The sequence below is a fragment of the Rhinopithecus bieti genome, unplaced genomic scaffold, assembly GCF_001698545.2.
Source record: "Rhinopithecus bieti isolate Rb0 unplaced genomic scaffold, ASM169854v2 scaffold_10347, whole genome shotgun sequence".
Classification (NCBI taxonomy): Eukaryota; Metazoa; Chordata; class Mammalia; order Primates; family Cercopithecidae; genus Rhinopithecus; species Rhinopithecus bieti.
The window spans coordinates 204,174-230,402 of NW_016806836.1; the positions used below are offsets into that span (position 1 = coordinate 204,174).

The 26,229-nt window shown below is 40.1% G+C and overlaps 1 protein-coding gene across 7 annotated transcripts in view; it reads right to left on the reverse strand.

The window, feature by feature from the left end:
• NCOA3 (nuclear receptor coactivator 3) overlaps positions 1–26,229 on the reverse strand; it is a 149,489-nt gene that overhangs the window by 9,710 nt on the left and 113,550 nt on the right. For 6 of the 7 annotated variants that reach the window (XM_017877871.1, XM_017877877.1, XM_017877873.1 and 3 more), the window contains 14 exons: positions 19,735–19,836; positions 17,614–17,786; positions 16,212–16,312; positions 14,229–14,403; positions 13,656–13,844; positions 13,382–13,483; positions 7,695–7,835; positions 7,130–7,277; positions 5,483–5,874; positions 4,434–5,305; positions 3,402–3,537; positions 1,990–2,187; positions 1,360–1,611; positions 1,135–1,261 (listed from right to left, as the gene is read on the reverse strand). In XM_017877871.1, coding sequence (XP_017733360.1) covers positions 1,135–1,261; positions 1,360–1,611; positions 1,990–2,187; positions 3,402–3,537; positions 4,434–5,305; positions 5,483–5,874; positions 7,130–7,277; positions 7,695–7,835; positions 13,382–13,483; positions 13,656–13,844; positions 14,229–14,403; positions 16,212–16,312; positions 17,614–17,786; positions 19,735–19,817 — 3,089 coding nt within the window. In that variant the 5' untranslated portion in view covers positions 19,818–19,836. The remainder of the gene's footprint in view (positions 1–1,134; positions 1,262–1,359; positions 1,612–1,989; positions 2,188–3,401; positions 3,538–4,433; positions 5,306–5,482; positions 5,875–7,129; positions 7,278–7,694; positions 7,836–13,381; positions 13,484–13,655; positions 13,845–14,228; positions 14,404–16,211; positions 16,313–17,613; positions 17,787–19,734; positions 19,837–26,229) is intronic. The other variant, XM_017877878.1, reaches the window with a different exon arrangement.

The following is a 26,229-nucleotide window of genomic DNA, read 5'->3' on the forward strand; positions in this document are numbered from 1 at the left end:
CTCGGCCTCCCAAAGTGCTGGGATTACAGGCTTGAGCCACCGCGCCCGGCCTGGAGACAGAGTCTTGCTCTGTCTCCCAGGCTGGAGTGCAGTGGCATGATCTCAGCTCCCCAAGTAGCTGAAACTACAGGCACCCGCCACCACGCCTGGCTAATTTTTTGTATTTTTAGTAGAGACGAGGGTTCACCGTGTTAGCCAGGATGGTCTCGATCTCCTGACCTCGTGATCCGCCTGCCTTGGCCTCCTAAAGTGCTGGGGTTACAGGCGTGAGCCACCGCGCCCGGCCTACAATCTTTATTTTATGAAAAATTTTAAAGATGCTATATAGTTCTTTCACTATCATCACTGAAATGTTTAAAGTAATTTTAGAAAACAATTAGCCAATCCTTAAAATAATTTTCTCAACAGGCAGCAGGTGGTTGGGGAGAAAAAAGGTTTTAAAAAAGAAGTTTAGGCCAGGCACGGTGGCTCAAGCCTGTAATCCCAGCACTTTGGGAGGCCGAGGCGGGCGGATCACAAGGTCAGGAGATCGAGACCATCCTGGCTAACATGGTGAAACCCCGTCTCTACTAAAAGTACAAAAAACTAGCCAGGCGAGGTGGCAGGCGCCTGTAGTCCCAGCTACTCGGGAGGCTGAGGCAGGAGAATGGCGTGAACCCGGGAGGCGGAGATTGCAGTGAGCTGAGATCCGGCCACTGCACTCCAGCTTGGGCGACAGAGCGAGACTCCGTCTCAAAAAAAAAAAAAAAAAAAAGCTTAATTTTCTGGAAAACTGAGGCTAACCCTCTGAAAAACATAAAACCACTAGAAACACATACTTATCTTTTTTCCCCTCCTCATGGGACTAGAGAGACAATCATCTCACAGAGAGGCTCTCAGATGTTTGGCCACTGAATGGCCCTAATGGCTGGACAACATGGTTGTATCTCCTCCCTCTCCTGTGAATGCCACATGCACTGCTTACTGCCTCAGCTTCATTTTTACACACAGTTACATGAGAAATGCCCAGCTGGCAACCAAGTACCTCAATTACAAGGAATTCTCATTCTCTCTCACGTTTGCTCCTGTGCTCCAACTCTTTTCTAAACTACCCAATGCTGAGATTTTCTACAGAGTCACAAAATAACGCCCCACCTATTTTGAGTCCCATGAGGAACTTGTTCTATCGACAACATGCCATCGGGCCAGGAACCCAGTTGGTTAGATGCTGCTGCTTGGCCATAGGGATTAGCCCCCATTCCCATGGGGATTTCACCAGGCCCTGGGGGAGCAAAAAGAAAGCACAAATTATCAAATAAGAGCAAAAATTATCCTGAAACCTCTTTCTTTTTTCATGAAGAGGGGAGGGGGGACACTTACTCATTTGAAGCATCTGCTGCTGTTGCTGCGGCTGCAATATTGGTCTCGCACCTGGTATGCTATTAGACCGAAGAGGCAACGTGGGCATAGAGCCACCCAGTGCAGGTCTGGGCAAAGAAGTATTATAATCTCCTCCTGGTCTTCCCATGGAGTTTGAATTCATAGGTTCCATTCTGCTGGCCTTTGAGTTTGGTAAGCCCCAGTCTCCTGAGGAAGGAGTCTGAGTCACAGTCACATTTCTGTTTGGTCCACCTAAAACAGGTAGCCATACTTAGGTCTTTTTCATATTATAATGAAATCCTTCTTATACCATATGAGTACAGCCATTATACACAACATCAGCCTTGACAAAACAGTACTTTGTCATGGTAAGAAAAGGGCTGGCCAACTGTGGAGACATAGGCCACTATTCTCATGTATTCAATAGGTTGGAAAATGTCATAGACCAAAAGACTCTTTAAGAGTTTACATAACCAAGACATAAAATAAATGAAGGATACTCATGGAAGAAACATACTAATGTTATTCAAAAAGTGATTATTTACTCCCAATTATTTAGATGGCTTAAAGTAGTTTAAATATGCTTTTCCCAAAATAAATTAATCATAATACTAATTAGAAATAACATACCCATACTTGAGCCATAATTTTCCTGACTATCCATCATCATTCTTGGATTCCCACCCAACATGGGTTGCTTTGGTAACATGGGGAAAGCACTAATATTTTTTACTGGAGGACTTGAGCCAACAGAAACAGGACTATCCAGAGACACTGCTCGGTTATATGGAGGACGAATAGACTGCACAGACTGTGGACTTTTCAAACCTGTTGAAAACACAATACAAAAATATTTATTGGTGATTTAATACATAAATAATCAAGTACAAAACACAAATACCACCATGCCCCACCCAAGAATATCTTTCTTACAAAAACAAACACTGTCTTCCTTTTACAAAATAAGTACCAGCCCTCACCCAACCACTACCGCCCTCCCCCCACCACCAAAAAAATGTCTCATATTCCAAATAAAGTAGAAACAACAATTCTCCATGTCAGCTGAAGTACTGAGAACTCTTCTGTAGCCTGATATGGTCACTGATATTCTGCTTCACTTAATATTGAAAAATTCACAAATGTTCCAAGCTCCTAAAGGTTCTTGCATATTTGTACTTAAGTATACTGTTTATAATTTTACAATCAACTTAACCAGATAAGTTGCCTTCTGATCAAAAAGAAATAAAATGTAAAATTCCCTTCTAACCTCCTGTTTTTCCCCCCACTCTAACTGATCTATCCATTCTAGTTTAGGAAATAATGCTACTGAAAATGAATAATGACCATTCTGAATGATTGTGAGTGCCACCTTTTCAGTTGATACACACAATATATCTTTGTTTGTTTGTCTGTGACAGAGTATCACTCTGTCACCCAGGCTGGAGTGTAGTGGTGAGATCTTGGCTCACTGCAACCTCCGCCTCCCAGGTTCAAGTGATTCTCATACCTTAGCCTCCCGAGTAGCTGGGACCACAGGTGTGAGCCACCACGCCTGACCTACCTTTGTTAAATAGATGAAGTAAACACACAGCAACAGGAGAGGGGCTAGATAAGAACCAGCAAACACCAAAGAAGAAGACTATCTTAATTAAGTGACAAGATTCTGTTAAAACACCAAGGGACAGGTTTTAATCTAGAGTTTGAGTTGCTTTTTAATCCAATTCTCTATGGCTAAGAAAAATATATGCCCTAGTACCTACACTACTCACCTGGACTAATCAAAGATGAACATTTTTCTATAAGTGCCATGATTACTGGCATATTAGTTAGAAGTGGGAAATTTAAAGTAATTTTAAAAAAACAGGAAAATGTCCAAAAAGCTTTCTAAAGCACATACAATATAAATTAGTACAGAAAACAGAGGCAGAATACATGTTCTGAAGTTATAAGTGCTATTTATAACCTGGTCTTAGTGTAAGAGTGTTTACAGGTACGCAGAAAAGTTTCAAAGGCAGCAAAAACAAAACCTAGTTCATTCTTACCCAGAGAATTAGTTCCTTGAAACACCTGTTGCTTAGTCCCCAGATGACTACCATTTGAGGATACGGAATTATTGTAAAAGTCAGAACTAGTCAGATCACCAAGAATAGCATCTAGATTATCCAAGTCTCCAGATCCCTGAAAATAAAGTTTTAAAAATTAACCTGTGTACATTACTAGACACACAGGTATAAACATACCCATCAGAAAAAAACGATATATGAAATAGAAGCAAGTAAAATACAAAAATTACCTACAATGATAACGCCCACCTTAAAGGCCAATTTATTATGACCCCCATCTCTAATCTTCCTCCTGTGAGATTAAATCACTCGATTTGGTCCTTTCAAAGGGGCATTTTTTAAATTTACACAAGACATTTAATTCTCAAACTGCAGAATATTTTGCAGGTAACATGAGTCACTAGCAATGCATCTGATAATTACCTAACAGATATCTGCATCTACATATACTTTCTGAAAATAAGTGTGATTAATAATAAAAGGGGCAAGCTGAGATGTTCACAGGCGTGCTCTAATAAGGACTTCGGTCAATGAATTTGGTGAACACTAGGTTAAGCCCACATTCTAACTTTAAGCCTTTCATTTGCTCAAGTGCATATTAATATATCCTGTAAGTTTGGGAAATGCTTATACAGAATGTCATCTTGTACATGAAACTTGATTTTACCTTAAAATCAAAATTATGCTGCTTAATACAAGTTTTGTTTTTTTTTCCTGATTACTTCTACCATTCTCTTAATGACCCAATCTGCCCATTCCAGCAATAAACACCTCCATGACAAAATTTCATCGTGGCTACTAAAGAGTTATATTCACATCTTAAAACATACACATCTGTTATTTCTAAATTACATCGTAATTTTACTGACACCCAAAATAATTATAAAGAAATGGCAGCTAAAGGTTTATCTTTCTTTAAATAAACCTAAAATCGAAGAATTTGTATATTACATTAAATTTCTAACAGAAAAATGATGAAATATGAGCTGAAATATACAGAAAACAAATTACCTCTTCACTTGTCTCTGTCTTAATTTTAGGGTCTTTCTCTTGACTTGAGCTAGGAAGAGTGGAGCTGGCGCACTGACTTATTTTATTATCCACTCCTTCCACTTGCGGCTGTAGTTCTTTAGAGAGTGCATCACTAGGATCATCCCTGTCCAGCAGGTATCTAAGAAGTGCATTATTCTCCTTCTTCTTAGGACTTAGCTGCTCCTGCTTAACAACATTTCCGTCCCCACAAGAAGTTATACTGCTGGTGTCTTTCCCAGTGGCTTCTGCAGTAATCTTGGCTACTTCAGCTGGTGAATTCCCATTCTGCAGCAACTTGTGCAAAATCCGGTGCTTCTCTTGTAACAGTGACCCATGCATATTGGATGTAGAGGATACTCCTCCAGATGTAGAGGAGGAGACTCCAGAGGGGCTGGTGACACTAACAGAAGATTCTTTACAACTTGAATCTAGCGGGGAGTTGGTCAAGGAGGAATGACCCCGGTCATCAGAAGAACAGGTAAGTAACTGCAGTAATTTTTTGTGACCTTTGCTTTCCAAAGGACCCCTTTGATTCTCTGACCCCTCAACACTGCTCTCCTTACTTTCTTTGTCACTGAGGTGATCTCTGCTATTTGACTGACACATTGAACTCTCCACTGGATTTTGGTCGCAATAAAAGCCCAGTGGACTCTTGGAATCCTGACTGCTTCCTTTACTTGGTTGGGTTATATTCATATTGGGAGAGTTATCCAACTTGGGGCCTGGTGATGACAGAGTAGATAAAAGAGAAGTCCCTACACCCTCACTGATGGCTTGCAGGGCACTGAGAGAGCTGCTGGAAAAGCTGTGGTTCCCACTATTGCCAGAAGATCCCATGGGAGAGTGCACACCTGAATTTGAAAAAAATTTAGGAAAATAATTAGACTACCAGTCACTGTAACAAAATACAACTTAATTACTCAAAGTTTATATTATAAAATAGATTAACTTTACAAGAATTACAGTAGTATGGAAAGAAGAATTACTTAAAAGAAAAAAAAAAACAAAAGAAATGTCAACATAAATACCTGCAACAGGAGAAAACTGATGTGAGGCTATCTTTGGACTCCCACGATTACGAGGAGAAATCATGATATTCTGCTGGTTTGGGGCAAGACCAGGACTTCCATGTGGGGGGCTACTCATGCTGAGCCCATAGTTGTTGTTCTGGTAGGAAGATGGTGATTGCATGCCTGGCCCAGGGGTCAATGAGGCTATGTTACTGGAACCCCCATACCTAGCTCCACTCATCTGCCCTGTGGTGCTAGGGTCTGCCAAGCCATAGGCCCTGCTGCTTGGCATCTGTAAGCCTTGGTTTGGCGACATACTCATGCTGCCTACTGAACTGTTGCATCCAGCCATAGGTGGTCTAATCCCTTGTCCAACAGGATTTGGGTTTGGTCTATATCCATTCTGTTCTCTGCAAAACAAACATCAAACTTTTACTAAAAAATTATAAGCATGCATGAAAGCCTTTAATCAGATTTAAAATAAAATGAAATTTTAAAACACCGGCCAGCTACAGTGGCTCACACCTATATTCCCAGCATTTTGGGAAGTTGAGGCAGGAGGATCACTTGAGCTCAGGAGTTTGAAACCAGCCTGGGCAACACAGCAAGATCATGTCTCTACTAAAAATTTAAAAATTGGCCAGGCATAGTGACACACAGCTGTAGTCCTAGCTACTCAAGAGGCTGCAGTGGGAGGATGGCCTGAGCCCAGGAGTTCGAGGTTGCAGTGAGCTGTGATGGCACTACTGCACTCCAGCCTGGGCGACAGATCAAGACCCTGTCTCTGTTTAATAAAAAAAAAAATAAAAAAATAAAAAAAAAGAAGAAAGAAAGAAGAGGAAGAGGAAGAGGAAGGAGGAGGAAGGAGGAGGAAGGAGGAGGAAGAAGGAGGAAGAAGGAGGAAGAAGGAGGAAGAAGGAGGAAGGAGGAGGAGGAAGAGGAGGAGGAGGAGGAGGAGGAGGAGGAGGAAAGGAAAGCAGGGAGAGGGAATTTAAAAAATGGGATGAATTAACTACCCAGGAACTTAACCTTTTAGGCAACATTCCAATACCTAGTGACAATTCCAGTCAATCGATCAATTATTTACCTAATAACATACTTTTCAGTAAGCCACAGAATCTATATGACTAAGACCACTGTAGTATTATGAAAGACCAACAGCTATGTTAACTGGAGTTTCAGGTGGGCTTTATTAGAGCTGCCACATTATCTAGGGCTTCACCTGGAGGTACCTGCAAATTATTCAAGATAATTAGTGGGTGAATATCCTCCCCTTCATGCATTGCTTATTTGCCACTACCAACACTGACAGTAACTACCTTTATTCTTAAAGTATAGCCTCAAATTTTAAATGCAGTCCCCAAAGCAAAACACATCATCAGAAATGAATGGTAAGACATGTAATCAGATTTTATATGCTCTTTTATCCACCCATTAGCCTTCCCATCCCCTAGCTTTCCTGTAAAGTATTTAATAAATAATCACTTTCACATAAAAATACAACCTTAAACAAATCATAATCCAGGAATCTAAACTCATTTCATCAAACCCAATAACCTTCCTAAGTTTTGTCTCATTTTGTCCCTTCCTTTTTTACTTTAATAATAAAGCATTTTGAGAACACTGCTGCATTTCGTATTAGAATACACAGTAATCTATCATTACCTCTGAAGAAAGTGGGTTGAGACAAAGCCATGTCGATCATTTGTTACAGGATTTCGGAAGAGTTTGCTTTTTGTCTGTGCAGTCACTATAGTTCCATCAGCCAATGAGAATCGATATACTGGGGTTTCTGCATGGCCATTAAGATAAGCTGTTGGGGAAAATATCCCATCACTGGTAACTACAGTCAGCAAAACAAATATATATAGGAGGGGATAGGGAGGAAATATACTTCAAGTACAACATTTCTAAAAATCCAAGGAAAGACTGGATCTGCATCAAAATTATCAACAGGGTGAAATAAGAACACTCTGTAATCATTTTCCTACCCCTCACCAACAAAACAGCAGCAACTACAGCCATGTGTACACCAAACATAATGACAAACAAGATCAAGAATCAACCCCAAAACCAGGTATGTTGGTGTGCACCTGCAGTCTTGGCTACTCAGAAGCTGAGGCAGAAGGATCACTTAAATCCAGCAGTTTGAGTCCAGCCTGGGCAAGATAGCAAGGCCCTGTCTCTAAAGAATAAAATGATAAAAAGAATCAACCCCAAAATTCTTTACCTTCTTGATAGTGACGTTTCTGGGACCATGACTGCCCATCATTTAGACTAAAAAATCTCTGAATACACCTTCGGATTATATCTTCAAAGCCAGGCCTCATGGAGGATCTTAGTGAATTTGTATCTATATTGACAACCTTTCCTATTAAACAGAAAAAGGACAAAGAGTTATATCCAGCCCACAAGTATTTACTGGCTGCCTACACATGGCTTAGCACTGGAGAATAAAATAAAAGATATTAAATCTTTGCTCCACCTTCTCTGATCCAAATTTCTACTATATCCAGAGCTTTTCTCCTTAAGACACAGCACCACAGGATTCTCCCTACAAGTTCTGCTAAGGAGTATAATAATACATTTGGCCTTTGTCAGATTTCTAGCACAGAGCTCCTATCTAAAATCCTCAGAATTTCCTGAGTAATAAAAGTATTTTCAAGTTATTCATAAAGAGCTCCTTTGGAACACACCTCAATTTATGCTAATGAGGTGACTTAGGTTGGGGTCTCTAGATCACCTCAAGATGGAGCTGGTATCAGAAAAACCAAGTAATTAAAGGATCGGAACTTTCTGTTAGTAGTTCCACCTACTAACCTCCAGGAATGGGGGATGAGGGAGGAAGGAGAGCCTGGTGATTAAATTCTATAAAAAAAAACTCTTGGCCGAGCATGGTGCCGCACACCTGTAATCCCAGCACTTTGGGAGGCCAAGGCAGGTGGATCACGAGGTCAAAATATTGAGACCATCCTGGCCAACATGGTGAAACCCTGTCTCTATTAAAAATACAAAAATTAGCTGGGCGTGGTGGCACGTGCCTGTAGTCCCAGCTACTAGGGAGGGTGAGGCAGGAGAATTGCTTGAACCTGGGAGGCGGAGGTTGCAGTGAGCCGAGATCACGCCACTGCACTCCAGCCTGGTGACAGAATGAGACTCTTTGTCTCAAAAAAAAAAAAACTCTTGGGCCAGGAACAGTGGCTCATGTCTGTAATCCCAGCACTTTGGGAGGCCGAGGTGGATCTCCCAAGGTCAAGAGTTCGAGACCAGCCTGGTCAACATGGTGAAACCCCGTCTTTACTAATAATACAAAACTTAGCTGGGTGTGGTGGCGCATACCTGTAATCCCAGCTACTTGGGAGGCTGAGGCAGGAGAATGGCTTGAACCCAGGAGGCAGAGGTTACAGTGAGCCAAGAAAGTGCCACTGTACTCCAGCCTAGGCGACAGAGCAAGACTCTGTCTCCAATTTAAAAAAAAACAACAACAAAAACTCTTGAACAAGAGATTTGATGAGCTTCCAAAGGATGAACACATTAAGGTGCTGGGAAGGCTATAAGCCCAGAGAGGGCACAGAACCTCCAAACCTCATCCCCACCCCCTAATACCTTGTCCTATATATTTCTCCCATTGAGCTATTCCTGAGTTGTATCCTTCATAAGAAACCAGTAAACCTGAGTAAAGCATTTCCGGATTTCTTGGGCCATTCTAGCAAATCATCAAACCTAAGGAGAGGATCAGAGGCCCAATTTATAGCCAGTCAGTCAGAAGTACGGAAGGCCAGGACTTGCAACTGGCATCTGAAGTGAAGTACAGGCAGTCTTGTGGGACTGAACCCTTAAACTTATAAGATCTAATGCTAAACCCAGGTAGAAACTGTCCAAACTAAAATTGTAGGGCACCCAGCTTATGTCAGACAGAGCACTGGTTTAGTGGAGAAAAAAATACATCTGGGGTCAGAAGTGATGTGGGAATATAGAAAAACAGTGCTTTCCCAAATGCTGTACAGAATTTATGAGTATATCACACAAACTCCTTTTACTTTCTGAACGTACTGACTATAACATGTCCAGATAACCTTAAGTTCATTTTCGTGTAAAGGAAAAAAATAACATCTATGAGGAAAGTTGTTTGTCCAAACAGATTCTGTCCCTACAACTATGAAACAAGAGAAAACACCTGCTTAAAGAGCCAGCAGGGACAATTCTTTGCATCTGAGAGACGATCGCATTTTTGTACACTTAATACCTAAACTTGGAGAGTTAACCAAATACTCATTTCTACAATGCTGGAAGCTTCTGACAACTTTTGCTTAATATCAAATACAGTGAAGACACCAAATATACATACTCAAAAATACCATGGAATTAAAGAAGGTTTCATGACAACAGATGGTCCTTAAAAAGTGGCTAGGCCTTTTCACTCTAAGCAGCACTAGGGTGGCTGGCAAAAGCAAGTGCCTTACAAAAAGTCGCAGAAAGGCAGCAAAGAAGAAAGTGGTTAATCCATTTTCTAAAAAAGACTGGTATGATGTGAAAGCACTAGCTATGTTTAATTGGTAACAAACTAGTCAAAAGGGCTCAAGGTACCAACACTGCATCTGACGGCCTAAAGAACTATGTTGAAATGAACCTTGCTGATCTGCAGAATGACAAAAGTGCCCTTAGAAAATTCACACTAATTACTGAGGATATACAGGTCAAAAACTATGTGACCAGCTTCCATGGCTGGTCTTGGATCAGCTTCTAGGCCTTTTCTGTATCTTTGAATGCAGACAGAATGATCCAAGCCATAATAACTGGTCACACGGTTTTTGACCTGGACATCCTCAGTAATCTTTTCTGTGACAAAATATGCTCCATGGTTAAACTTGGCAGACTTCATATGAAACTCCTGCTGATGTCAAGGTTGTCAATAGTTATCTGTTTTGTCTGTTTTGTGTAGGTTTTACAAAGAAATGCAATAATCAGATCTAGGCAATCTCTTATGCTCAGCACCAACAGATATGCCAAATCCCAGTGAAGATGGAAGTCGTGACCCAAGAGGTACAAATAGCTTGAAAGAAGTGGGCAATAAACTGATTCCACACAAATCAGGAAAGACATAGAAAAGGCTTGCCCAGGCCAGGCGCAGTGACTCACGTGAGTCTGTAATCCCAATACTTTGGGAGGCCGAGGTAGGCGGATCACGAGGTCAGGAGTTTGAGACCATCCTGGCTAACATGGTGAAATCCCATCTCTACTAAAAATACAAAAAATTAGCCAAGTGTGGTGGCACGTACCTGTAGTCCCAACTACTTGGTAGGCTGAGGCAGGAGAAAAGTTTGAACCCAGGAGGCAGAGGTTGCAGTGAGCCAAGATCGCACCACTGCACTCCAGCCTGGGCAACAGAGCAAGACTCCATCTCAAAAAAAAAAAAAAAAAAAAAAAAAAGTCTTGCCCATGTATTTATCCTTTCTATGACATATTCATTAGAAAAGTAAAAACACGGAAGAAAACCAAGTTTGGTTTGGGAAAACTTACGGGGCTTCATAGTGAAAGGTAATTCTGCAAAGCTACTGGATATTTAAAAGGCACTAATATTGATAAACCACCAGTCCAATAATCAGTTTAAAATTCAGAATTTTAATGGTGACCAAAAATCTTATTAGTAACGGGGGGGAGTAGGGAAAAGGGACAAATGCATTCGGGGAAAGAGTAAATACCTGTGCACTTGTGCCCAAAATAGAGATTTGTCCTCAACCACCTCCCCTGAGTTTAGCCCTGGGCCACATGACAAATACAAAATAGATGCTCATAAAAAGTTTATTATATGAAACACGTCAGGGACAGAAGATAAAATATGTCCTGAGGTCAAAACATGTATTGTGTTGAGTGCAGTAAGCCTCCTATAATATAAGAGGTATCCACTGGAAGGCATTAACTGTAACTACAGTAAGTAGGATCTCAGTTTTAAATGATGTTAATCACACAAAGCATTTGATCTTTCTTGCTTGGTAATATTTTTCTTCATCATGTCCTGTTTTCTTTCATGCTTGGTAATTTCTAACTTTTGTAATAAACATGTATTGCTTTTATATACTGATGAGATAATTTTCAAAGATGCTAAACTGCTTAAAGATGTTTTATTTAGTATTTTCAGTAACAAATGTAAAACATGGCTATTCAAGTAGAAAATTAACACTGCCAAACCATAAGACGTGCAGAGAAAGACCCACTCTAAAAGCATAAAATAATATATAAAAATTGCTGTCACTAAGTTTATCTGAGGTGAGTTAATACAGAGAAAATGTTCAAATATAAAGTAATATACGGCCGGGCATGGTGGCTTATGCTGTAATCCCAGCACTTTGGGAGGCCGAGGCAGGCGGATTACCTGAGGTCAGGAGTTCGAGACCAGCCTGACCAACATGGTGAAACCCTGTCTCTACTAAAAATAGAAAAAATTAGCCAGGCATGGTGGCAGGCACCTGTAATTTCACCTACTCGGGAGGCTGAGGCAGGAGAATCGCTTGAACCCAGGAGGCAGAGGTTGCAGTGAGCCAAGATCACACCACTGCACTCCAGACTGGGCATGACAAAGCAAGACTCTGTCTCAAAAAAAAAAAAAAAGTAATATCCATCAGCATAAATAGATTGTACTTTGAATTGTCAAAATAATTCTTTGCTGCTTCTTTTAATTGTGAAAATTAATCTCAAAAGCCTGAAGATAGGTTACTGAGTATGGCATAAATGGCTGAATGACTGCAAAAACAGCAATATTTCTTTAAAAATATTCTATATTATGTATATTATATATGCATATTACAAACATACACATACATATGTAATAGCGATAGGTATGTTTTATGTTTATGTATACCTACTCCAGTTTTATATCACTTGGTAAAGGTCCACATTATAAAATTAGCATTACACAAAGCAAAGAATACAGGCTAAGTCAGGCAGACAGAGCTATAAATTTTCTTATTAGCCATGATCTTGGACAATAACCCAAACTCTGTTACCAAGCCTCTATTTCTTTATCTCTGAAATGGGGCATATATGACAAACCCTTGGCATCCTCATTTACACTTAGGTGACCATAAGAGTAACCCTGAAGGTAAATAAAAATAATATTGCCATAGTGTTTAATTTCATTAATGCATCTTACCAACCACAATGTCTTTAATTTTTTATTTCCATGATTAAAAAAGGCAGACCAAGACTGAAACTCAGGTTGACATCAAGAATGACTCCCAGCCAGGCACAGTGGCTCACAACTATAATCCCAGCACTTTGGGAGGCAGAGGCAGGCGAATCACTTGAGGTCAAGAGTTCGAGACCAGTCTGGACAATATGGTGAAACCCCATCCCTACTAAAAATACTAAAATTAGCCGGGCATGGTGGCACATGCCTGTAGTCCCAACTGTTTGGGAGGCTGTGGCAGGAAAATTACTTGAACCCAAGAAGTGGAGGTTGCAGTGAACCAAGATCACACTATTGCACTCCAGCCTGGGTGACAGAGCAAGACTCCATCTCAAAAAAAAAAAGGAACTACTCCCAATAATTCTCATTAAATTACCTGTAATTTTTTTTAAACATGTTTCTTTATGGCAAATAGGCTTGAAGTTAGAGTAAAGAAACACTAAATTCTGACGCAAAATGCATTTGGAGAGAAAACCAGGTGCCCCTAAATTTGTTTTTTTTTTAATTTATTTGGGGGATTTAAAGTGCCAAACATACCAAACTCAAAATGCCAAGAATTTTAGTGAAATTCTTTTAGGGTTGCATAAGAAACATGAAAATGATACATTAAAGCACTCATTGTAGTAGGTATACATTTTATGATAGTACAGATTAAAATAGTAACATTTACAAAATTTCCAAAATAAAATGTACGTATACACACATACAAAAGAGAGAGAAAGAGTTTTTACCTGAAAGATCATGTCTGGTAATAAAGCTCTCAGGGTTTGATGGAAATGCTCTTTCTCCTGTAGTAATGCGGCGTGCCACACAGATCATACAAGATTGCAAATCTGTAATAAAAAATTCACCCTGCTAAGGATTATACTTAACTTTTGAATATGTATGTTCAATAGGCAAGCAAGGACATGGAATTCAGTAAGAAGAGTTACAATAGAAGTTTCAAAACTCCAAGTACGGCTACTATTTGTTTCATGAACATCACAAACATATGATAGCTCTTACCTTCCCCTTCCTCCATCATAGCTCGTGGCTGAGACAGGGCAAAGCACTGCATTGTTTCATATCTCTGGCGCATTTCAGGACTGGCGTTTATGTCTTCCAGAATATCATGTGGTGTTTTCATCAACATACGGCAATTAAATGTATGGCTTTTTTGTCTCTGGGTCTCATTTGTCCAGGAAACTCCATTAACTTTGGAAAACAAATTGAAATGACATTTTAAAAAGCTTGTAACTCATTCTATGACCATCATCAAGAATTCAAGCTGCATTTTCTCATTATGCATGTTTTCCATAGTTATATCTATACTAACATTTCAGGCTGGCAACATACAAAACATGTGAATAATTTCAACTTTAACAGAAATCTCACTGCATATTTTGTAACTATATGCCTCTTAAAATGTATACCAAATTTTTAATTCACTGACACCATATGTCAAAATTTTGCTATTAAATCACATGCCTTTCTACCCTCATTTGATCGCTTGACTTCCTAAAAGATACATTCAATTTTCTAAGAAATGGTCAAGAAAAAAAATTTACCCTATTTAGAAAATACACATTAAAAGCCTACCTGTAGATTTTGGTAAATTTTTAAGAAAATCCTTTCTGTCTTCTTCATGTAAGATACTGTAAACACTTGTGTTAACCAGGTCCTCTTGCTTATATTGCAGGTATTGTGTGACATTTTCTGACACAAATACAATGTTTCCGTCTCGATTCACCACAAATAGGAAACCATCTAATGCCTAAAATAGGATATGTTAATACAGGCTGTTATTGACTGAATTGTATCCTCCTCCCTCTAAGTCTTAAATTGAAACTCTAACCATCAACATAACTGTATTTGGAAACAAGACTTTCAAGGGGGTAATTAAAGATAAATGAGGTTATACGGGTGGGGACCCTAATACAATATGACCGGTATCCTATAAAGGGACAGAAAGACTACAGGAATGTGCATGCAGAGAAAAGGCCATGGGAGAACACAGTGACAAGAAATGAAGAATCCAATCCTGCCAACACCTTGATCCTGGACTTTCAGCCTCCAACACTGTAAGAAATAAATTTATTTGGTTTAACCTACCAAGTCTGTGGTATTTTGTTACGGTAGTATCAGCAAACAGCAGCCACAGTAATAAGCAAAATGTGTAAAAACTACTGCTGACTTAATTACTGCAAACAACTATAAGCCACCATTACTACTAACATTAGCACCAGGCCTTATTGGGGGAAAAAAAAAGAATTGGGGGTGGCGGAGTGTGTACATAAATATATTCAGCATGAAATCTGAATTAATGTCTAACCTAATTTTTAAAGAATTATATCTTCAAAGGAGCTTTTAAAAGTGAGAAAAGCATCCTTAGCTCTTCCCATTTTTTCCATTTGATGCCAAGTCAAGCTACAGAAACTGCTATAGCATTCCTTAATGAGAATTTGCAAAGATGAATTTCACAACTGATCAACTAAAAGTAGTTGGAACAAACTACCTGAAACAAAAAGAAGTTGACAAGTTAACTTTATGAAGGGCTTCAGCCCCTAAACAAATACAATGCACATATTTAAGTGTTAACAATTCCTCAAGAATATAAAACTAAAGCGTGTCATGTGATTAATCATGCAAAAATTCACCAACAATGTCTGAGCTAAAACGTACAGTCATCATCCCCTGGTATCTGTGTAAGATTGGTTCCAAGACCTCCCAAAGACGGCAAAATCTGAGGAGGCTCAAGTCCCCGATATAAAATGGTGAATTTGCCTATAGCCTATGCATATATTCCAATATAATTTAAATCATCTCTAGATTACTTATAATACCTAATACAATGTAAATGCTATATAAATAGTCATCACACTGAAGTTTTTTTTTTTTTAGTTTTTTTTTTTTTTGAGACTGAGTCTTGCTCTGTCACCCAGGCCGGAGTGCAGTGGCACAATCTAGGCTCACTGCAAGCTCCACCTCCCAGGTTCACGCCATTCTCCTGCCTCAGCCTCCCGAGTAGTAGCTGGGACTACAGGCACCCACCACCATGCCCAGCTATTTTTTGTATTTTTAGTAGAGACGGGGTTTCACCATGTTAGCCAGGATGGTCTCAATCTCCTGACCTCGTGATCCACCCGCCTTGGCCTCCCAAGGATTACAGGCATGAGCCACCGCGCCCGGCCATATTTTTTATTGTTTTAACATTATTTTTTATTTCTTCCCTAGCCTCCAAATCTGCAGTGCAAAACCCATGGATATGAAGGGCCATTTGTACCCAAATATCTCTGTGCAATTACAGGTTACCTTTCCTTCCCTGCTTCTTTATATTTTTATGTTTGTATATGTGTGGTTTCTCAATTTTCAACTATATTTTACTAGGGGCCAAGGCTTCCTGAATTATGTATACTGTAAATATAAGAGCATTTTACCATCATATTCAGAATACTGAATTGTCTCAAAGAAAATGTTTTCTTTTGTTCTCATTTCCTAACCAAAATTTATTCTTTTTTTATAACTTTATAATAAATCAAACTGCAACACAGCTTACTGGACAGTTAAGATCTTTATACTTGCCTGAAGTAAAAGCGGTCCTAAGGAGTCTTTATCAATAACTCCCTGCCCTGTAGAAGATACATCGGCTTTTTGAACATCATCATCATTGGAAATAGTTTTTCCTGAAAAGACAGAAGGCGGTATAACAAATAACACACTTATCAGTTATAGATTAAATTATCTTGAAATAGTCCCCAGAAGAGACATAAAGATACACATGCACATGCCCATACATACATACAAAACGTTTCCTCATAAGAGAATGATGCTACAATATTATAACATCAAAACTAAACTTCATAGTTACCCAGGAAGCCAGAAGATACCTAAATTGTTTCACTACTAAATGTACTATCCCACAGCTTCCTGAAAGGGAACTAACAAATGACAGGGAATTGTCTGTTAACCATTTCTAAAGAGCATAGCTGGAGGCCCGGTGCAGTGGCTCACGCCTGTAATCCCAGCACTCTGGGAGGCTGAGGCGGGTGGATCACCTGAGGTCAGGAGTTTGAGACCAGCCTGGCCAACATGGTGAAACTCTGTCTCTACTAAAAATACAAAACTTAGCTAGGTGTGGTGGTGGGTGCCTGTAATCCTAGCTACTTGGGAGGCTGAGGCAGGAGAATCTCTTGAATCCAGGATGTGGAGGTTGTAGCGAGCTGAGATCACACCACTGCACTCCAGCCCGGGTGACAAAGCGAGACATTGTCTCAAAACAAATAAATACATAAATAACAAAAAGCAAAGCTGATCAACACATTTGTCTATTCCCATACTTGCTAGCCTCCACCAGTTGTAGTCTCTACCCAAATAAAGGAGCAAAAAGGCAAATATAGCAACAAGTCCCTTCTAAAACAGGGGTCCCCGACCTCCAGGCCACAGACAAATATCAGTCCGTGGCCTGTTAGGAATGGGGCCGCACAGCAGGAGGTCAGCAGTGGGCAAGTGAGCAAAGTTTAATCTGTATTTACAACAGCCCCACCCCCACCCCATCGCTCACATTACCACCTGAGTTCCACATCCTGTCAGCTCAGAAGCAGCATTAGATTCTCACAGGTGTGCAAACCCTAATGTGAACTCCACATGCGAGGGATCTAGGTTGTGTGCTCCTTATGATTCTCTAATGCCTGATGATCTGTCAGTTTCTCCCATTACCCCCAGATGGACCTGTCTAGCTGCAGGAAAACAAGCTCAGGGCTCCCACTGATTTCTACATTATGGTGAGTTGTATAATTATTTCATTATATGTTACAATGTAATCATAATAGAAATAAAGTACACCACAAATGTAATGCGCTTGAATCATCCTGAAACCATCCCCTCTACCAGGTCCATGGAAAAACTGGCTTCCACAAAACCAGTCCCTGGTGCCAAAAGAGTTGGGAACCACTACTGTTCTAAAAGACATGAGTGTTTTTATTACCTTGTTCTTTTATTTGACGTATCTGTCTTACTGTTTCCTTTAAAATCGCACATTTATCTGGTTTGACATTGAAATTGTCAATATCACTAAGATTGGCAGATATCAGCTCAGCCAATTCTTCAATATATTTACTTTCCTGCTCCCGTCTCCGCTTTTCACCACTGCAGGTAAGACTAAGGGAAAAGGGGTAGAAAGGGGGGAAAGGAGACATAATACATATCACAAAAGAGCTGTTAGCAGAATCAGCCCCTATACAACACTATTACCTTTTTTTTCTTTTTCTTTGAGACGGAGTTTCGCTCTTGTTGCCCAGGATGGAGTACAATGGTGCGATCTCAGCTCAATGCAACCTCCGCCTCCCGGATTCAGGCGATTCTCCTGCCTCAGCCTCCCTGGTAGCTGGGATTACAGGCATGCGCCCCCACGCCTGGCTAATTTTTGCATTTTTAGTAGAGATGAGGTTTCACCATGTTGGTCAAGCTGGTCTTGAACTCCTAACCTCAGGTGATCCACCCGCCCTGGCCTCCCAAAGTGCTGGGATTACAGGTGTGAGCCACCACACCCAGCCTATTATTTTCATATGTAAACAAACTAAACTCAGCCAATGTAAACTATCAAAAATGCTGTCTTGGAGAAGTAGTACAACATAATCGAGATTCACGTAAACCTAAATCCAGTTCCATCTTTGTTAGCTAGGTGGCCTTGGGCAGAGTTAGCCTCAGTTACTTCATCTAGAAAATATGAATAAATCATCTTTACTTCTTAGAGATAATAAAACAACTAACAAATAATAACAAAAACACTGGTAGCTACTTACTGATGATGAAGTTTTATTCATCATAGATTGATAGTTTTCAACTATCACATTAAACTTCAATTGACACTGACTTTGGCAAATACTTTAAAAGCTATGGAGTAGTGTTGTACAGATTACATTATTTTGTTTCTAATTTTTAAGCTTCTCATTTCACTTGGTAAAAAAAGGATGCAACCTAACAAATGACAAAATATCAACTTATAACCCATTCTTAAAAGACAGCAAAGATTCTTACTTATAATAACTGTCAGGCCTCTGAGCCCAAGCCTGCACGTGCACATCCAGATGGCCTGAAGCAACTGAAGAGCCACAAAAGAAGTGAAAATAGCCTTCACTGAGGACCTTCCACCATTGGGATTTGTTTCTGCCCCACCCTAACTGATCAATGTACTTTGTAATCTCCCCCACCCTTAAGAAGGTTCTTTGTAATCTCCCCACCCTTAAGAAGGTTCTTTGTAATTCTCCCCACCCTTGAGAATGTACTTTGTGAGATCCACCCCCTGCCCAGGAAACATTGCTCCTAACTCCACCGCCTATCCCCAAAACCTATAAGAACTTTATAGGACTTTTGATAATCCCACTACCCTTTGCTGGCTGTCTTTTCGGACTCAGCCCGCCCGCCCGCACCCAGGTGAAATAAACAGCCTTGTTGCTCACGTAAAGCCTGTTTGGTGGTCTCTTCACATGGACGCACATGACATAACCTTGGTCTTCTATTCGTAACCCCCCCCCCCCCCTCCATTCAAAAATTCTTTTTTTTTTTTTTTTTTGACGGAGTCTGTCACCCAGGCTGGAGTACAGTGGCCGGATCTCAGCTCACTGCAAGCTCCGCCTCCCAGGTTCACACCATTCTCCTGCCTCAGCCTCCCGAGTAGCTGGGACTACAGGCGCCGGCCACCACACCCGGCTAGTTTTTTTTTTGTATTTTTTAGTAGAGACGGGGTTTCAGAGACGGTGTTAGCCAGGATGGTCTCCATCTCCTGACCTCGTGATCCGCCCGTCTCGGCCTCCCAAAGTGCTGGGATTACAGGCTTGAGCCACCGCGCCCGGCCCAGAAATTCTTATAGTATCACAAATTGTTAATATTCTACGTTCTATCTGAATCAGCAATAAAAAAAAAAAAAAAAATTCTATTACATCAAAAAGATGTCCATCTCATCAGTAACACTCTATTTACCATGAAGTGAAACCACCAAAAAATCTAACCAGAGAATGTAAATGACCAGAAGTTAAAATGTTATCCTTAAACAAAGGCAGAGGCAGGAGAACAAGTGTGGTAAAGCACTAGGAAATAAGTCACCTACCCTTGTCCTGGAGCATCACATGGCAATTTGCGTTTTCGTGGATCAGTGGCCAGTGGATCCAAGTTTTCTCCTAATCCACTCATCTTGAATATACATCAGCAACTAAGACAGAATAATTAGAAATAAGATAAGCACACTAAAAAATATACATGACTCTATGAAGGTGTTATATGACTGAATGCATCTTGTAATTCAGAACTACTTTCTTTAAACAGATAATTCTCAATATTCTTTTTCATAAATGCCTACACTGAAAACAACCTCAGATTTCATATTCTAATATAACTATGCAGAATGTATGTACAACTCCAAGTCAGAAATGTTCCTCAAGACCTACTAAAAATGTGTACCTTGCAGGGCATGGTGGCTCATGCCTGTAGTCCCAGCACTTTGGGAGGTCGAGGCAGGTGGATCACCTGAGGTCAGGAGTTTGAGACCAGCCTGACCAACATAGTGAAACCCCATCTCTACTAAAAATAAAAAATTAGCTGGCCGTGGTGGCGGGTGCCTATAATCCTAGTTATTTGGGAGGCTGAGGCAGGAGAATCACTAGTACTAGGAGGTGGAGGTTGCAGTAAGCCGAGATAGCACCACTGCACTCCAGCCTGGGTGACAAGAGCTAGACTCAAAAAAAAAAAAAAAAAATGACTGATGGAAAAATAGGATGCTTTGGTTAAAATTTCATTGATGAAGAAGATAAATGTAGAGTACTTCTTGTTGAGAAAGATGAGGAGGTTTTAATACTCAGTAACAATTTAAGACATCTACTAAGCTCTCATTTGCTAAGAATTTTATCTCTACTATACTCTTGTTTACAACAAGGCATTAACTGTTGTAAAAAATTACATGTCAACCAACGAACCTCAACGATTCTAAACTATTTTTTATCTATTAAAATGCATCTTGCGTTCCAGCTAAATTCTAAGACATATGCTAGAGGACATAAATTTCCACTAGGTGGCAGAATGCTACCAGGAAGGAAGACAGATTTATAAAAATGAAAATTTACTCAAGATGCTGATCAAACTTCAAATGTGTAGCTTTAAAAAAAAATCAAAAGCAAAAAAAAAATTAAAAATTAAAATCACATGATAATATAAATCAGAAAATCTAGATTGCAACATTGTCTTTACAGATGCACTAAATATGTATTAATTACCAAGAAAATTCATTCTATAACTTTGATTGTAAAACGGAAAGGCTAAAAAGCTGAGATGATTTCAATATTTGCTTTTTTCCCCATGACAAGTTTAAATGGAGGACAGAAAAATACTTAACCTTTATTAGTAGTGGCTCACTATTACGACTTTAAAGCACAGTCAGATCACACAATCTTGGGGGTATTGTATTTTCAAATGTGTCAATGTCATAAAAGACAAAGAAAGTCTGTAAACAGTCCAGATTTTAAAGGAAGCTATAAGAAAATACAACTGGCCGGGCGCGGTGGCTCAAGCCTGTAATCCCAGCACTTTGGGAGGCCGAGACGGGCGGATCACGAGGTCAGGAGATCGAGACCATCCTGGCTATCCCGGTGAAACCCCGTCTCTACTAAAAAATACAGAAAAGTAGCCGGGCGAGGTGGCAGGCGCCTGTAGTCCCAGCTACTCGGGAGGCTGAGGCAGGAGAATGGCGTAAACCCCGGAGGTGGAGCTTGCAGTGAGCCAAGATCCGGTCACTGCACTCCAGCCTGGGTGACAGAGCGAGACTCCGTCACAAAAAAAAAAAAAAAAGAAAAAGAAAAGAAAATACAACTAAATGCAGTATTTGATCCTAGACTGAATCTTGTGCTGGAGGTAAGAAAATGCTATAAAGAATATTATTGGATCAACTGACAAAATTGGAATATGGACAACTGACATAAAAGTATGTTGTCAATATTAAATATACTTAAGTTGATAAATGAACTATGGTTATTTAAGAGACCAATATTCTTAGTATAATATTTGGGTTAAGAGGGTATTACATATGCAAATTATCCTCACATGGTTAAGAAAAACTGCATATATAATGAGTTGAATAAACCTGGGAACGGGGACAGGCAGGGCAAGGATGAAGAAGGGAGTTGACACTAGGTGAATCCTGATGAGGGGATAAACTGAAAAACTCTTCATACTATTTTCTTGCAACCTTGCTTTAGTTTAAAATTTTCCTCAAATAAAAGAGTTTTAAACTTAAAGGTATGCTCAGTTTTGATTTTCCAATTTTCATATTTAAAGAGTATCTCAAGTAATCCCAGTGCTTTGGGAGGCTCAGGCAGGAGAATCACTTGAGTTTGAGCCCCATCTGTTCAACACAGTAACACCCTGTCTCTACAAATTTTTTAAAAAACTAAGCCAGGCATCATGGTGTCACCTATAGCATTAACTACTTAGGAGTAAAACAGGAAGACTGCTTGAGCCCAGGAGTTTGAGGCTGCAGTGAGTTATGATCACACCAACGTACTCCAGCCTCGGTGACCAAGTGAGACTCTGTCTCTTAATAATAATAATAAATTAAATAATTAAAAAGAACCAGGCGCAGTGGCTCACAACTGTAATCCCAGCATTTTGGGAGGCCGAGGCAGGTGGATCACAGGGTCAGGAGTTCGAGACCAGCCTGGCCAATATGGTGAAACCCCGTCTCTACTAAAAATACAAAAAGTAGCTGGGCGTGGTGGCATGCGCCTGTAGTCCCAGCTACTCGGGAGGCTGAGGCAGGAGAATCGCATGAACTCGGGACACAGAGGTTGCAGTAAGCTGAGATCCCACCACTGCACTCCAGCCTGGGTAACAGAGAGCAACTTCATCTCAAAAAAATAAATAAATAAAATAAAAAGAATAGTGATTCCATTCCTTAAGTACAAAAATAGAATAATTCTTGCTATGTCTCTATAACTGGTTTTATATTTGTTTCATTCAAAGGTTATTTTTAAATTGAATGGCAAACTATCCATTGAGTAATAACTTTTTTGTTTGTTTGTTTGTTTGTTTGTTTTTTTAAGACAGGTTCTTACTGTGTCACCCAGGCTGAAGTGCAGTGGCACAATCTCAGCTCACTGCAACTTCGGCTTCCCAGGCTCAAGCAATCCTCCTGCCTCAGTATCCCAAGCAGCTGGGACAACAGAGTGAGCAACACCATGCCCAGCTAATTTATGTATTTTTTGGAGAGAGGGTCTCACCAAGTTGCCCAGGCTGGTCTTGAACTCCTGGGTTCAAGTTATCTGCCTGCCTCAGCCTCCCAAAGTGCTGGGATTACAGGTATGACCCACCACACCCAGTCTACATTTCTTTATTTTAAATATGTAACTTATTCCACATTCTAGATATTATTTCCTTACTTTGGCTTTTGTTTATAAGCTGAATCCCTGAAACAAATCAGTGGATAACAGCACTTCTTTAATTTGAAATATATAATTTCGCCTATATTCTCAGTATTATTTCCTTTCTTTGGTATTAAATATAAGTTGAATACTCAGTATGGAGTAAGGGGTCTACCATGTAATAGGTGGTCAATAAATGTCTTGAATAAATATTGAATACATATAAAAGCAACATTCAACCTACTAAATCATAGTGTAGAATTTTCCTTTATTTTGATCTATAACAATCATTCAATGCAATCCTACTGCTTTAAACTCTTTAAATGTTTACTTCTACAGTTGATATACAATGTTATAATAAATTCTGACAGCATAAATTAAATAGAAAAACTAAGCCATGACAATCTCTTAATATGCAAAAAAATTAATAAGTACAAATATCAGTTTAAACCAGAAATGCAGATCATTTGTGTTGTCAATGTTTATGTGCATATAATGAAACCTAAATATGTCTACCTAAATCCATAGACACATGCAGCTTTTTCTCTTGATCTCACAAAACAAGCTACACTGTACACATAAGCCTGTGCCATCTTCCTGCTACCAGACTTACTCCTTCACAGAGTTGAACCTAATTATCCAAAAAGGTACTAAGGGAAGGCTGGCAGGGGTGCCTCATGCTTGTAATCCCAGCACTTTGGGAGGCCGAGGTGGGCAGATCACCTGAGGTCGGGAGTTTGAGAGACCAGCCTGACCAACGTGGAGAAACCCCATCTCTACTGAAAATACAAAATTAGCTAGGTGCATGTCTGTAATTCCAGCTACTCAGGAGGCTGAGACAGAACTGCTTGAACCTGGGAGGCGGAGGTTGCGGTGAGCCAAAATCGGGCCTGGGCAACAAGAGTGAATTCTGTCTCAAAAAAAAAAAAAAAAAAAAAACCACTAAGGGAAAATAACTTAAAATCATGAAAAAGGTGTTTACCCAAACATGAAGGTATAATTATTTAAGATTAAAATATTTCTATCTTATTTTTGTTTTGTTTTTGAGATGGAGTCTCACTTTGTCACCCAGACTGGAGTGCAGCGGCACAATCTCAGTTCACTGCAACCTCCGCCTCCCGGGTTCAAATGATTCTCTTGCCTCAGCCTCCCGAGTAGCTGGGATTATAGGTGTGTGCCACCATACCTGGCTAATTTTTATATTTTCAATAGAGTCAGGGTTTCACCAAGTTGGCCAGGCTGGTCTCGAACTCCTGACCACAACTGATCTGCCCGCCTCAGCCTCCCAAAGTGCTGCAATTACAGGCATGTGCTACCATGTCCAGTCTCTATCTTGGTTTTTTAGGAATGGGTTGGATAGATTTGTAGTTCTTAATTAGACATGGACAAACCTTAGGTACATTTACTGTACAACTGTATAAGACACCACAATGTCTAAGAGTAAATGACAAATTGTTTTACAACAAAATGCGAAGTAGAGCAAACATCTCCTGAATTTCATTAAACTAAAGAAAAAGCTCAACATGAGAAATAAAAAAGCATTTCTGGTCCCCAAAATAATAATTTCAACATATACAATATTATAATTCCTGAGCACAAATGACTATGACAAACCCTTCAGGTAGTTTTCTATTTGGTATTAATCTTAGTTATAAACAAAAAATCAAAAATGGCATTTGTTGCCTGTTGTCTCCTTCTCACTGGGAGGACGTTAGTTTGGTAGATTACTCATTTTAAGATATAAAAGGTAAATGTCTAGCACACACTAGATCTAGATCACTTTCAGTCAACATTCAAGAATGAAGATGAGAGAGGGGAGCAAGGCATGTAGCAAGACCATGAAGTTCTTAACCGGTAAGAAACATGGATCAATAACTGCCTGAGACTAGCTTACAGTTTTACATCTTAAATTACAACCCATCTAGTTTGGAGAATATATGGAGTTGATAAAATCCATCTTCAAAGGGGAAATAATATAGCACAACAGTCTCACAGTAAGTTTGATTATAAGAACAATCTAGGCCAGGCACGGTGGCTCACGCCTGTAATCCCAGCACTTTGGGAGGCCGAGGCGGGTGGATCACCAGAGGTCAGGAGTTCAAGACCAGCCTGGCCAACATGGTGAAATCCCATCTCTACTAAAACTACAAAAATTAGCTGGGTATGGTGGCATGCACATGTAGTTCCCGCTACTCGGGAGGCTGTGGCAGGAGAAAAGCTTGAACCCAGAAGGCGGAGGTTGCCAGTGAGCCAAGACCGCTCCACTGCACTCCAGCCTGGGTGACAGAGTGAGACTCTGTCTAGAAAAGAAAAAAAAATAACAGTCTATTAACATAGAGTCCCTTCTTAATTCTGACTCCCTACAATTAGATATTATCACCGATAGCTGAATATAAAAGAAATTAGGACCTATACTTGCCCCCAAGTAATCTGTCCTCCTGAAGTTATATCATACATCCAACTGTGAGATGCATCCATATTTTGAAGTTTCCACTGCACCTCTAATGCACTTCCAAGAAGATACACAATCCAGTCTCAGAAACCTTTTCAAGCCCCTGGCCCCAAAGTATAGAAAAGAACTAGAAGGAGGAACTTCTCATTTTATCAGAATTCAAAGGCTAAAACCAAGTCAATCTTTCAATATAAACTCTACCACCCAGATCCATAAGCCATTTATACAATTATTTTCCTTATCTAAAATGTTTCTACTAAAAAAATTCTATGCTACACTACTTAAATGTATTAAATATGGCAATGCACACTAAGACTGCATTTTTAAAAAGGCTGGGCGGGGTGGCTCACGCCTGTAATCCCAGCACTTTGGGAGGCCGAGGTGGGCAGATCACCTGAGGTCCGGAGTTCGAGACCAGCCTGACCAACATGGTAAAACCCCATCTCTACCAAAAATACAAAATTAGCCAGGCGTAGTGGCACATGCCTGTAATCCCAGCTACTTGGGGGGCTGAGACAGGAGGATTGCTTGAACCCAGGAGGTGGAGGTTGCAGTGAGCGGAGATTGTGCCACTGCACTCCAGCATTGCACTCCAACCTAGACAACAAAAACGAAACTCTGTCTCAAAAAACAAACAAACAAAAACCTGCATTTAAGCAATATATTCTATGCAATTACTTTTTTTTGGAAGAGGGGTGCAGTGGTGCAATCTCAGCTCACTGCAACCTCCACCTCCCGGGTTCAA